This window comes from Haemaphysalis longicornis, unplaced genomic scaffold (genome assembly GCF_048455015.1).
Source record: "Haemaphysalis longicornis isolate Haplotype H1 unplaced genomic scaffold, Haemaphysalis longicornis Haplotype H1 scaffold_9, whole genome shotgun sequence".
Lineage (NCBI taxonomy): Eukaryota > Metazoa > Arthropoda > Arachnida > Ixodida > Ixodidae > Haemaphysalis > Haemaphysalis longicornis.
Genome location: NW_027526460.1, coordinates 21,301,036 through 21,315,213, shown reverse-complemented (window position 1 = coordinate 21,315,213; position 14,178 = coordinate 21,301,036). Strand labels below are relative to the sequence as shown.

The window sequence follows — 14,178 nt, the reverse complement described above, 5'->3', positions numbered from 1 at the left end:
CAAAATCGTACTGTTCAGCTATTTTGTGGTTAATACCAGCATTCTGCTTGCTCTGGCACAACTTATACGCTGGAAATCTGTTAAATTGCTACGTGTGAAGAATTTGTGAGCCCATCCAAGCCAACATTACCAACTCTTGGGAGGAGATAAGGATACTGCATGTAGAACTGTGTATTTGCACAACTTTCCCAAAAAATTGAATAAAAAAAAACTTTGACCATGACACACATTCCAGACCAGTGTGGTATAAAGTAGTTTGACTACCATTATAGCTCTCTTCAGAGTTACACCTTTAACTCATTCCAATTACTCTTCTATACTCTTCTATACCTTATATGCGACCCACACAGAACATACTTCTGGTTGAAAAATTGACAAGCACTTCGTTGCACATACATTGCACTGTTTATTAGTCTCCTTCTATACAAGATGCAAGAGAATGGAACGGAGATGTATTTAAATAAGATGCACCAGGTCGAACAATAAGAATGACGTCAATAGGTAAAAGATTGGACAAGCACAATTAAATAAAACAGCTCAAAGCATGTTGCAAAAAATACAACGCAGGCTGCGAAAGTGTAAAGACACAAAAGTGTGTGTATAAAGCACATGTATTTGGCACTAGTATAAACATATCCATGGTGCACTGCTGCTTCTAAGAACTCTGAGCAGTGCACGGAATGTAGCAGATAATGAGAGGCAGGAACAGAGAGGTCTTGTGAGATCCATTCAAGGCAGGTACTACCAGTATTCTATTGCTAACACCTATGGCTACCCTCCTAATGCAAAGAGCTGCTGCTGCAACGGAATACTCGTGCACGGCATGTTTTAGCAGCTAAGAGCTGCCAACAAACCAGCATTGCAGATTGATCATTGCATGAGCACTTGAAAAGCTTTATACACAGATTGAATGCACCATGCAAGATAAGACAGCACTCGTAGGAAGCACACAGTCCTATAAGCTGTGCATACTTTGAACTGCTAGGACGGCATCACAGAAGCTAGGTACATACTCAAGCAACAACCTGAAAGTATTTGTAGGCCTTAAGAGATTGCATCAGCTAAGAGGCAGCTGAAGTTTTATAAGCAGTGTAAAGTTAAAAGCAATCCCTGCAAAAAGGAACTTGTTAGGAAGATGCTTTGAATGAAGCAGATGTTTAGATGAGATGAAGGCATAAGGTTTCAAGCCAATGTGCCTCTAATGTTTAGGGCACGGCACTGGTGAAAGACTGCATGAAAATTCCAAAATGCGATGCACAACCACGTGAAGAAAAAAAAAAAGGCGCTGCAAAGCATGGCATATCCACAGCCAAAACAAGCTAGCACAGGTCTACAAAGGCACCCCTCTTAAGCACTGTATTACAGAACACAAAACAAGGACACACTAGCGAAAGCTTAGGTGTTTTGCAGAAGCGGCGACAGAGAGGTCATCTGCTTTGCGGTCTGCGCAAGCCTTGCTTGGCGAGCCATTGGGCCCTGGCAAGCAGGGGTCATCAGGCCAGGCCCCATCCCCCTTGTCCCCTTTCCTGCCAGGCTTTCCCCGAACACCAGGAATACCTGGCTCCCCCTGGTGCCCTGGAAGGCCGTCTAATCCAGGCATGCCCGGTTCCCCTTTGTCTCCTTTGCGACCTGAGTCGCCCCGTTCTCCTATTGGACCAGGCCTGCCATCAAAGCCGGGCTTTCCAGTATCCCCCTTGGTGCCAGCGGGTCCGGGCAGTCCCAACGGTCCGGGACTCCCCGCATCTCCTTTTGGGCCCGGTTCCCCCTTTTGGCCGTCCACACCCCTGGCTCCTTTGATGCCCGGTGGCCCCTGAAGGCCAGGCTCTCCAGGCAAGCCCGGTGGGCCCGGGGGCCCTCCAATCATTGAAAAGTCCCTCTCCTCCATGCTGCCCAAGAGCGTGTGCCGTGCATATTTGGCCACAGACGACTCTCCCTTGTGGCCCTTGTCGCCCTTTGGCCCCTGCCTTCCAGGGGGACCGGACAGCCCCGGGGGCCCCATCAAACCTTGCGGCCCATAGTCGCCCTGGTTCCCTTTCTCGCCCTTGGGGCCGGGATATCCTGGGAGGCCCGGAAGCCCCTGGAGCCCCACCTCCCCAGTAAGCCCCACAGGCCCAGCTGGCCCCAACTCTCCTGGTTCCCCAGGGAGGCCCTGCTCGCCAGTGCTGCCCTTTTCTCCTTTTTCACCGGGTTGGCCGTGGTCCCCTTTAACACCCACATCACCCCTTTCCCCTTTGGCGCCTGGTTTGCCAAAAATTCCAATGCGTCCCCTCTTGCCCTTTTTACCCTCGTCCCCCTTCTCTCCCTTGGGACCCACTGGCCCTTTAACACCTGGCTCACCTTTCTGACCCGGCGGGCCCGGAGGCCCCTGGACAAAGGAAGTGGGAATTGAAACACCATCCGTCGTCACCACAGAGCCAGGCTCTCCTTTGTCTCCTTTTTCCCCGTCTGCACCGGGAACGCCAGGACTGCCCTTGTCGCCACGGGAGCCGTCACGGCCGCTCGCACCCGTGCTGCCCTTGGGCCCGGGCTGGCCGGGAATGCCCGGGTCTCCCGGCAGGCCGACGAAGCCGTGGTCTCCCTTGTCGCCCTTGGGGCCCGGAAGCCCCAGCTCCCCGGGCGGGCCAGTTCGACCGTCGAAACCCGGTAGTCCCGGGGGTCCCGGAGGACCCGGCTCCCCGGGCGCACCTTTCATGGCGATAACCTCCGTGTAACCCAGGGTTCCGCCGTGAAGGCGCGTGACAGACCTTTTCATGCCCTTGGTACTTCTCACGGATACACCGTCTCCCTTGTCTCCCTTTTCGCCCTTGGGCCCTGCAACGCCAGGAAGGCCCATGGGTCCGGCGTCGCCTTTGGGACCGTCGATGCCAATAGCTCCTGGAAAGCCTGGTTTTCCTGGGAGCCCGGGCGGACCGGGTGGCCCCAGCTCTCCGACTTCCCCGGGAGGTCCACGTCTTCCTCTGCGTCCCGGAGCACCAGGAGGGCAAAGACAGCTAGGCTCGACGTCTCTCCTCCTCCTTCGCCGCCTCGTCGCGAGGAACGCCGATGAGAGCCGGTCAGCCGCCAGCCCGTCTCTTCTGACTTCCAGCTGGTACGTGCGCTCTTCAAGACTTGCAACTTTGCCCTCCAGGGCGTTCACTCTGAACAGACATAACGCTAGCATGCCCAGTGCGATGACCAGCACAGCGACGAAGCTGACTGCTATCCATGCAGGCAGCAACCAAACACGGCAACGCTTTTCGGCTAGTGTGTCGTTTCCGCAGGTTTCGGTCGTAACGGCAGTTTCAGAGCCAGGCTGCACAGTTTCTTTCATCTTGGTAAGGAAGCGGGCGCAGCGCAAGCGTCGCGTTCACGTCACCCAGCACCAGCACTTTGCCGCACGCGACACGCATCAAATTCAGGATCAGGAAAGCGACAGTCGTTGCATTGTGATCGAAGCACACTGGCTGATGTCCAGGCTGGACTCCAACTATTCGACTCACTCATTTGAACTCGAGTAACACGCGCATACGAGGAACACCCTTTGCTATCACATCTCGGCTCCACTTAATCCCCACAGGCATTGAGAAACGAACGGCCGTGTATCATGCCTTGCGTGGGTTGCTGCCTGATCAAGTGAATTAATCAAGCGCGCTGTAGTTCTAAACGTCGCCGCTAGGAGTGGCGTGGACGCTCAGACAGCACCGCCTCTCATTCTTTTGCTATGCCACGCAAATCTGTACGGGCGCCTTGCTTTTGCCTGTTTTACACAGTAGCGGTAAAGTGGCGCTGTAAGTTAAGCCCGAACAACTACGCTATTTTTTTTTGGCTTTACTAAGGTCCTTTCATTGTTTTTAGTACACTTGTATAAAAATTTATTATTTAAATAGTTTCATCCGAGTCATTAGTTATTTTGTTTTTTGATGGCTGCATGCATAGATGTCGCCACCATTTTAGCGGCTTGTTTGGTTTGTTACTGTTGTTACAAATATTTGTTGTGGATACACGCTGATACGCTGATACCCGTACGGGGCACAAGGTGATTGCAACGCTACGTTCGTGTGCGCTTATTTAGAAGAGTTACAAGCGTTGTAGAGTTATATTGCATGAAAAAATGCTCAAGCCACCAACCAATAAGCCTGACGTTTCGGGCTGTGACGGCAAGCATCTCAGCAACCACATGCACAAGGAGTCGTTCGAGAAAATGAAAGCTGCCTATGCGGGGTAAGTACACTAAGAAACAGATAAATAAATTGCAGTCACAAACTGAACATTCGGCGATTTTTCAGCCTGCAAGAGGACTATGTGAAACTTCAAACAGACTTGAAACACAGCCTAAAGGCTCTTCAGGACTTGCGCTCCAGTCATGCGAGCATGATGCAGAGAGCCGACAAGGTTATTTCGGAAAAAGATGCCGCACTTAAAAACCTCCGTAATAAGGTAGGTTGCTATGTAGCGCAAGGCTTTCTGGGTGCAGTAATAGTTTCAATAAGATTAAGTGTTTTCATTAACTCTTTTTTTCCAGTTAAGTTCCCATCGTGAGGACGACATGCGAAAAGAAATAGAAGACGATGTGCGGAAAAATTTCTCAAGCTACACCAAACAGCTACAGATGAACCATGAGAAATGCCGAGCCTCTCTTCACGAAGCAAACATCCAAACTGCGGTTCTCAAGGCGAAATTAGAGAGCTCAGAAAGAAGTCATCAAAGAGCATTACAAGAGCTGGAGCTAAAGCACAAGGCAGAGGTATTGCTTTAAAGGTGCAGCCTCAAACGTTCGTTTTAGCAGCTGAGTTGTTTCAACAACTCACACCTTTTTTTTTTATCTTTCTACAGGCCAATCAACTCCAAGTTGAAATCCAGCGCATGAAGGCCCAAGAAAGTCAGTTGGATGCAGAAGATGTTATGACTCAGCTGCTGAATGCGCAAAGGGAGAATGCAGACCTGCAAAGCAGGGTAAAGCTCGTGTCACTCGACCTGAAAGAAGCAAAACACGAAAAGCATTGTATTCTGATGGAGCACCAAGCTACCTTGCAGAAACGCACTGAAGAGCTCGCAACCATTGAAGAGGCAAATAAGATCACAGAGGCGAAGCTGAAAAGTATGCAACAGCAGAAGGATGCACTGGAGGACACATTGGGCAAGTACCGGCAAGAAACGAGTCGACTGTCACAGCAGCTTTTGTCAAATGAAGAAGAGAAGGCATCACTGAAGAACAAGCTCTCCTTAGCCGAACAGAGGCACAAAGCTGAACTTGCACAGTTGAAGACAGACAGCGTCCGCCAAAAGGCTGATCTAGAGCACAAGTATGAGAAAACTCTGGCTGAGCTTGCAAGTAAGTATATTTTCTGATGAGTGTGCTTGTACGAGGCATGCTTGCATGAATTTTACGCTGCTCTGTTGCGTGCCAAGCTTTAAATGTGGAAAAAGTAACCGCTCCCTTCAAAAGGAAAGGTCGTTCAAGGAAAGGAAAATGGTGTCCATGTCTTCCAGATGCAAAGGCAGATGCTGAGCTTGCTGTGAAGAACTCGGTTGGCCAGAAGCACCTCTTGGAAGAAAAGGAGAAGGAACTGGAACAGAAGCACCAGGCTGCGAGGTCCAAGGACTGGGAACATGCAAGAAAACTGGAGTCCGAAAAGATTCTGCTTGAAGGGAAGTTGAAGGAACTCGCAGCCGCTAAGGCAGCCGCGCTCGAAAAGCTAGCCGAAAGTGACCTTCAGGTGAAGCGTCTAAAGCATGCCGAGGACGCCCGAAGACAGGAGGTGGAAGAAGAGATACACGCCCTGAAAACCCGGATAAAAACGCTGATGGATGTACGAGACAGCACGAACAAAGTTGCAGCAGAAAATCACATCCTGCAGCAGCGCTTGGAGCTTGCTGCAGAGCAGCACAAAAACGATACTGCCGCAATCAAGGATGCCCACGATGAGAAGAATGTGCTTTCTGCAAAAGTGGAGAGCCTGCAGTTCGAACTTCAGGTATTTGTAATGCTAAACTCATTTTTAAATAGTTTCATTTCAAGTAGCCTCCTTTTGAATGGCATGGGCTCCTGTTCTTTGCTATTCATAGACACCAAAGTGATTTTGTCAAAGCATTATTTCTGGCTAAATTGTGCAGTTTAACCTATTTGACTATAGTGGAAGCATCGAGCTTTACCGTACGCACATATTGATGATCTGCATGTGTTTGCATTTGCATGTTGGCATGTTTTCTTTTCACTGCAGCTAGTTTGAGCAGGAATCTAGTGAAGGCAGCCACAAGACATGTCCAACAGTTAGAGGGCGCTGCTTTCAACCTCTCTATGAAATGTGCCTGGATGACCGCAGGCCGCTCGTGTGGATGCCATCAAGCTCTCCGAGCAGAGTGAGCGGGCTGGCATGCAGATGAAACTTGATTGGGAGCAGGAGAAGTATGACTTTGTCAAGCGAATTGAGGAAGTGGAAGCAGAGCTGCGGCAAGCCCACAGGGAGTTCAACTGGAAACTGAGGGCACTCAAGCAAGTGAGCAGGCTCTCTTCTCGCAGTGCTCTAGTCTTATATTGTAGGTCTTGATGCAGCCAAGTGTGGAAGATTCAACTGATTCTGAAAATGTTTATGCTAGCAATTGTGGATTGCAAATACCCTCGCGATAGCCTGTTACTTTTTGTGTCAAGTTTTAAGTTATGAGAATTGTGGCAACTGAACGATTACAACTTGAAACTGAAACCAGCGGGATATATTCAAGATAGTTGTAGACTTCATCCATGTATTCATTCACGAGCAAATTGCAGAAAACTGTTGTTCATTTTCACCTGCTCCTTGCATGCCCTTGGTGCCATTACAAAGTTGCCCTGTAAAGGCTGCCTCATTTGGGATGATTTGCCTCTGAGACAATCAATACTTCTGCCTGTGAAGGGATAATAAGCCTGATTGAGGCAAGCTTACCTTGCTTATCATATGCTTTTTCCTGTTTTTTTTTTTTTTTTCCCTCAGAGCAACAGGGAACAGAAAAAAATTATTGCTTCTTGCCGATCGAAGATAAAAACCATGAGGTCAGCAAAACATGAAATGGAAGCAGAAGCGGTTCACTTAAAGTGAGTACGTGCTCATGGGCATATGTGGCTGCATGTACACACATGAAAATTCTTAAAGATGCCCATTTATCCTCAGAACACCCTGTATGTGCTAGATGCACACTACCGGGCCGCGACTAAGCTCTGTGTCTGGTACCGGCCTTTTGAAATGTGCAGGCAAAGTGTACCGCTGGACGTTCATAGAGAGCTTCAGGATGAGTTGAAGAAGCTGAGAAGGAAGCAGCTGGAGTTCCACGCCTTGCTGCAGTTTCCCCTCGCTCACCCGGACAGTGTAAGTGACGGGGCTGGGCTGGCTGTGCCTCGGGCAGTGCTGCATGTGCGGGTTTCCTCCTCTGTGTACAACGGTAAAGCGACCAGACATCCCGATTTAGGCGGGACACGTCCCGGTTTTGCGGCTGTGGTCCCGCTGTCTCGACAGCCTGCTTGTGGGACGGTGTATTGCCCTGCCTTCGGCCGAAAGTATGAATACGGGTATCAAGCCCTGTGTCATGAATAAAAAGCTGAAGGAATAGAAGAGAAAAAAAAAAAACTTAGAGCAACTTCAAGAAAACATCGCAGACGACGGGACTAAGCAAGAAACAACACAGCGTCTGTGTTGTGTCTTTCTTCTTCAGTCCCAACGCCTGAGCTGTTTTCTTGAAGTTACAGTGCACCAACCGTTCAGCACATTCTTTTGCATTTGAGGAACAGTACGTGGGTGGAAGTACTTCAGCACTTTGAGCCTCGCAACAATATCAAGACAATCGTTGAGTATGCCACGTGCTTGCGAGGCACAAATACACAAGCAGAAAGGGGTTTTTTTTTCTCAATGAATACGATGTAGAATGCAGAGAAGATGCATTTTCATTTGACCAGTTTTTCAAAGCAATGAAGGTGAATCTGCTCTTGACGTGCGATCGCTACTGCAGACACATCAGCATGAATGAAGAACTGTTGAGGGCAATTTATTCAAGCAAAAAGTAGCAGTTACTGGCCAGGAAAAAACCTGGAGGACCGGGAAGGCCACATGGTAAAGGTGTAGTAATACACCTGGTGTAATAATACCCCCCCCCCCCCCCCCCCCCCACACACACACACACTGCTTTGGGATTTCCCAGCTGATAGCTATAAACTGAGCAGGAAAAGAATAAAATTTGCAGTTTATACTTTTCCCTGAAAAAGTCGTTGAGGAGAACACGGAATGTGTAAAGGAATCTGCAGAGTGAACAAGTCAGAATTCGTAGTGTTTGGTATGCTAATTATTTCTGTTCTCATTCAAGCTCAGTAAGCCTCCATCCTACTATGAGTTTGTGCGTGCGTATGTGATTGTGGATCTCAAGCTGTTGATTTCCCTGGCACCAAGCGTCTCTCCAGCTGTCATCTAGCAAGGGCCGTCTTGTTTTCAGCCTATATTTCGCAAGGGCATGTATGGGTGCGAATCCAACGCAGCTTTCTTTTACTGATGGGGGAATATTTCTGATCCTCGACTTGAATTCGTACGGAACTGGCATTTCCTACACAATGCGGATCATCGATACAACGGTGTGGCAGGCTGTCCTGCACCTAAAGCGACCTAAAAGGTGCCGAAGCACCCTTATTACAAACATGCATAGAATTAGTATACAAAAACACATTTTATGCGTCAAAATCACTTCGCCCAAACAATCAGGGATGATTTTTGTGCACTCGAACGCATGGTGTTAGGCCGTACCTTCATGCCTTGCAGTCTGAATGATGTCTTGTTTTTAGTCGTAGCGAAATGGGCAAGCCGTTAAGAATTTCGATTACTTTTTGACTTTATAACAGGCTTTAAAACTTGCGTAGAAAACCCCCACGGTCACAACTTATCAGCAAAGAATCGAAACCCACTGGTTGAGACTCCGCTTCGAAACTTGTGGGGCATAGTTTTGATACCTAGAGCTTGACAACTGCAGATACATTACTTTTCAGATGTGTGATAAAATGTGTCCGCATAAGCGTGCGCAATATAAAGATGGGTTGGGTTCTGATCAAGGCATATTATACCTGACATGCGCATCTGAAGACTGGCTAATTGGTAGCAGCCAAATTTTTAGGCATTAAAAAAAGTGCATATTAGGCACAGAAATAGGCAGGCAAAACAACTTTTAAGGCCTCGAACATTGTAAATATAGGCACCATAAATTTTTACATAAACACAAATATTTTAAGAGGAACACACGTGTGACCTGTATCTATCACAGGAAAACTAACAGTGCTACTGTTTATGATAGCACGAAGGCGTTCAACACAGTTGAACATAGCTGTTGAACATAGCTGTTAAACTATGAACAGTTAAACATAGCTGTTACACTATGAACAGTTGAACATAGCTTTTCAACTGATCCATGAAACTGCTGTACTAATGGCGATCTATTGGTTTAATTCAACGAGTGCACTGCTCGCGTTCATGTTCCGTGGCCACTGTCGCTTGCTCGAGCGTTGCATATAGAGAAACAGGCATGAAAAAGAATACTTGAGAGCTGAAAGCACCGATTGAAAAAAGCGGTACTTAATGTCTGCCTGATGCAATTTAATTATGACACAAAATAAACGGATATAAATAATAAACGCAAGAGAAATGAAGATTTATTACAAATGAACATGCTCTTACATGAGGACTGCTAGGTACAACTCTAGCAATTTTCGTGGATATTATGATTTTATCCCAATTATCCAGGCAAGACATCCCAGCACTGCCAGATACACTTATACACATTTGAAGAGCATTTTTCGAAAGGTGCTAGCAGCTGAACAAATTTTTCATAGAAAACCGTGTGAATCTTAGGGTACACCTTAGAAGGTGTAAGAAAATACAGCTGCACAGTGATGTTTCGCCGTTGGCTTTTCAATACAGGAATGATGTGCTAACAAAGGCGTTTTAATACACAACCAATGATTTGTAGTTTAGCTTTGAAGAGTTTGGATTTGAAGAGTTGGATTTGAGTATGCTTCTCGACCTGAGGATGCGACTGCCCATGTTTGTCTAAGAATAACTGCGAAAATTGTGGAAATAATAGCAGGTTACCGCCACCTCCAGATTCTTGGATTCAAAATTGTGCCTCTTGTAACTAAGAATGAGCATACCACTCCACTGCTGCTAGCAGTAGTTTTGCGGGGGGGGAGGGGGGGTCGGTTGAATTATCAGGAGCAGGTTGAACCCCATAGAGTTCCACACAGTCAATGCTGCCCGGTAACAAGATTAACTATCACAAACTGCACTCGAAAGAGAACCCTCACCCGCCGTGGTGGCTCAGTGGCTAAGGTGTTGTGCTGCTGAGCACGAGGACGCGGGTTCGAGTCCCGGCCGCGGCGGCTGCTTTTCTGATGGAGACAAAAAGCAAAAACGCCCGTGTGTACGAGATTTCGGCGCACGTTAAAGATCCCCAGGTGGTCAAAATTAATCCGGAGCCCTCCAGTACGGTGCGCCTCATCGCCTGCGTTGCGTCGGCGCATTAAACTCTACAATCAATCAATCGAAAGTGAAACCTGAGGCCAAATGGTGCTCATGTAGGCGCTGATTTTGAAGAAAAAAAAAAAAAAAAAAGGCTTTTATAGGCATTTAGGCACAAACGCCAAAATAGGCATCTATAGGCACTATAAAAATGCTATACAGTAGAACCTCATTGATACATTAAAAAAAAAAACGCGCGGCGCCTGCTGTAAACGTGAAACAAGTTGTTGCGGTAGCGTAGCATGCGCGCCACGCTGTTGTTTTTGTTTCGTTGTTTTGCATCTCTAGTAAATTTGGTTTGGTGTGGATTTGCAACACATTGTAATCACTGGGCCGACTTCTTCTGCCAGGGGCGATGGAAACCAGGGGATCTCAGTTCGAATGAACCATTCTGGATACTGACGCGTTCGAATTATGGGGAGTTTTCCCCCATTGAAATATACAGGGCTGTGCTGGGAACGGGGCGTGAGTTCGAATTAACCGAGTTCGAATTAACGAGCGTTTACTGTACTGCTATGTTCGAACAATGCAGCTGTACACTGAAGTGTTGGATTATTGGGCTAGTTGGTAAAACAGTGTGAGAGAGTGTCAAACCAGCGAAACAGTCGTGAGCACGAGAGGGGTAGGCCTGTTATGCTGATTTCAATACCTTTCAACAGAGCTACGGAATGGCCACTGATGCACATTGTGACCTCACTTTTTTTTTCCTTCAGCAAAGCCTAGGGGACATTTCACGGCTGAAGGAGAAGCTGGATCATCTGGACTTGCAGCAGCGGGAACAGATGGAACAGATGATAACGTTTGTGAAGAAGTTCTGCGGGGGAAGGCGTGCCGGTTACCCCAGCAGTGTTGACAGCTCATCATCAAAGCACAGCGGCCACTCCAAGTCAAGCAGCACGTCAAAAGAGCACCCACACCTGTCATAGTCATACCCGGAATGGAATAAAAAGATTACATTTCGCGCCATTACTTGGGAGACGCAAGTCATGCATGTATATAAAGACAACGCTGTAACCTTTCTGTTCAGATATATTAAAGGAATCAGAATGCCTGGCAACCACATTGTGATCTCGATCGCGCGCAATCGGCCAGCACTTTCCAGTACACCACGGACGGGTTTAAAAAAGCGCACCATAGATGCGATATACAAGCCACGCTACAATCAACAGAAGCAGTAACAGCACAAGGGCAACGGCGCCCCGTAGCTTCCAGTGCGCCCGCGACTTCCTAAGTTCGCGCACGATATCCTCGACCTGGTGGCGAAGCTGTTCCTGGTCGCCCGTGTTATCAACGACAAAGTCTGCCATGGCGCACTTCTGGTCAAGCGGCAGTTGTGAGTTGATGCGCTTTCGGGCCTCTTCCTCGCTGAAGTTGTTCCTCAGCATGAGCCGCTCGACCTGCTGGCTCGGCGAGCACTGAACCACAATCACCTTGTGAATGAAGCGCAACATCGTCCTCGTCTCGTACAGCAGCGGGACGTCGACGACAACGAACTGGCGGCCCCTGAGGAAGAGCTTGAGGCACTGCAGGCCCATCTCTTTGTGGATCTCCGGGTGGGTGATTCTGTTCAGCTTGCGCCGCTTGTCGTGGTCGTTGAACACGATGCGGCCCAGCGCGGGCCGGTTAATTTGGCCGTCGTTGAGCAGCACGTCGGAGCCGAACTCTCGCCGGATCTGCAGCCACGCTGGCTTTCCCGGTTGAACGACATCTCGGGCGATCTTGTCCGCGTCGATGACATCGATGCCGAGCGAACACAAAATGCTGGCGACCGTGCTCTTGCCCGACGCGATGCCGCCCGTCAGCCCGATCAGAAACATGTCTCGTTGTCGCCGACGCGCCGCAGCGTTTTAGAGCGCCGATTTAACGCGGCGTGGACAAAGCTTTGTTCGCTGGAGGAAGCAGGTTGCAGGAAAAAGAGTGACATGCACGCGAAGAAACGAGAACGGGAAAATACTGAGCACAAACATACCGAGCAGCGGGAGACGAAAGGAAAGGTGCGGATAGCGGCACGGATTGGATTGGCGCGGTGAGGGCTTTTGGCTTCATCTTTCGTCTGGTTTCCGTTTCCTAGTTCTCCTTCTACTCATGCCTGGCAAACACTTCGAACTATGAGTTTACAAACGGCTCGACTTCACTCATGGAAGATAATTAACTCTACTCTCACACCACGTTGAGGCTTTGAGCACACCTATTCACCCAAGATGTGATTTTACAGCTCCAAGAACAAATTAGTTTTCGACAACGAGGCAGTGCAGCTGGGTGGCCCAGCCTGAAATTTGGCCATAAACTAGCTGGGACCAGCTACCATTTTCTCTTAGGCGTCATGCAATAGGCGGAAATGCCCCAGACTTCCTAACAACCAATTGCGTGGCGGCCACATACAATTTCATCCGGGCCTTTCTCAAGAACCGCAACTATTTAATCTGCCCTGTACGTATACCCTTCTTCGACTCGATCCAGGCCCACACCCGAGGCCGACCCCCTGTCCGGAACCGCCCATGCCAAGAGAAAATGTAGCTAGTCCCAGCTCCTAGATGGGACCAGCTATAGGAATATGGTTTCAGCTAGATATTTAATTATAAACCAGCTGAGACCAACTACCATATTTTCTCTTGGGGTTTACGATCGCTCCGTACACACGTTCCAAGCATGGTGTCTGGGGCTGTGATTCCCACAACACTGCCGCCACTCAGTTCATAGATCTCGTCAGAAGAATCTGCATCCCCAGCGCCATGACCTAAAAGAAACAACTAAACTCCCGCCGCTTAGCTAGATCCGGCACGTGCCAAGCTAGCTTGTTAGAAACCCTCGTCCTGATCACGCCTTCACTCTGGCTACCCGCCTTCTGCAATGAGGTATTTACAACCCCATGTCTGAAACCCTTGACGCACAGCCGCGGGTCCGTAATTCATGACTTGCCCTAACCCGTACAAACCGCACGGTTCTGTTAAAACTGGGCCAGCCAGCGTCCGCGCGCCTTTCGATGCCCCTGAGCGTACACCCGGTATCATCCCCAGTCCTTCAATCGTGTCACCCATCCCCAACGTCCACGACGGCAGAAGCCATATCGTCTGGCGGTAACCACGCGCCTCTGCCTGTCGCAACTACGGGTACCCCACCTTCGGCACTCAAGATTCTGGCCTCAATCAAGGGTTTCCGCTACAACGTGTGGACCCCGGAACCAGTCCAACTCGTAGGCCGCTTGCATTTGGTGTCGACTACATACCCACACCTACCACTGCTACCACGTGTCTGGGATTCAGGGCATACCTCCACCTTATCCCAGTTTCTACGCGCTTAAAGTCCCTTCATAACGCGCGCCAAAGCCATCAAAAACCCTTTTCTTCCCTGGAGCAGTAGCAGTATGGTCCCTAAAAATATTTGTAGCAGCGTGAGCTATCTGGGCCAACTGAAAGCCACTCACTTCTGTGCTCACTAAATATTTTTAATCGAATGATATAGAGTAAAAACAAACTCAGAGTGGTCGAAATGAGCAGACAAAAGGGCCAAAAGTGAAGCAAAAAAAAGGGCAACAAAAGGGCAAACGGGGGAATCCCATAGCGGTCGTTGCGCCGCCACGCGGAGCCGAGCGGTAAGCGCGGTAAGTGAGAGAAGAATGCAATGCGGGCTTCCCCGCGTTTCCCTTCTGACACTTCTGATCCGCCACTTGCACTGAGCG

The 14,178-nt window shown here is 48.9% G+C and overlaps 3 protein-coding genes across 3 annotated transcripts; 1 reads left to right on the top strand and 2 right to left on the bottom strand.

The window, feature by feature from the left end:
• Positions 1–386: 386 nt before the first annotated feature.
• Positions 387–3,932, bottom strand: LOC144152754 (uncharacterized). Its single transcript, XM_077684180.1, has one exon. It carries the CDS (start codon positions 3,308–3,310, stop codon positions 1,385–1,387), a length of 1,926 nt encoding a protein of 641 aa, XP_077540306.1. The 5' UTR covers positions 3,311–3,932; the 3' UTR covers positions 387–1,384.
• A 31-nt stretch (positions 3,933–3,963) lies between these two features.
• LOC144152752 (centrosomal protein of 83 kDa-like) lies at positions 3,964–11,425 on the top strand. The gene is made up of 9 exons (XM_077684177.1): positions 3,964–4,200; positions 4,266–4,416; positions 4,502–4,723; positions 4,813–5,311; positions 5,470–5,954; positions 6,303–6,476; positions 6,948–7,048; positions 7,205–7,319; positions 11,213–11,425. Exons 1-9 carry the CDS (start codon positions 4,091–4,093, stop codon positions 11,423–11,425), a joined length of 2,070 nt encoding a protein of 689 aa, XP_077540303.1. The 5' UTR covers positions 3,964–4,090.
• Positions 10,578–12,509, bottom strand: Dpck (Dephospho-CoA kinase). The gene has a single exon (XM_077684179.1). It carries the CDS (start codon positions 12,314–12,316, stop codon positions 11,618–11,620), a length of 699 nt encoding a protein of 232 aa, XP_077540305.1. The 5' UTR covers positions 12,317–12,509; the 3' UTR covers positions 10,578–11,617.
• Between the last annotated feature and the right edge of the window lie 1,669 nt (positions 12,510–14,178).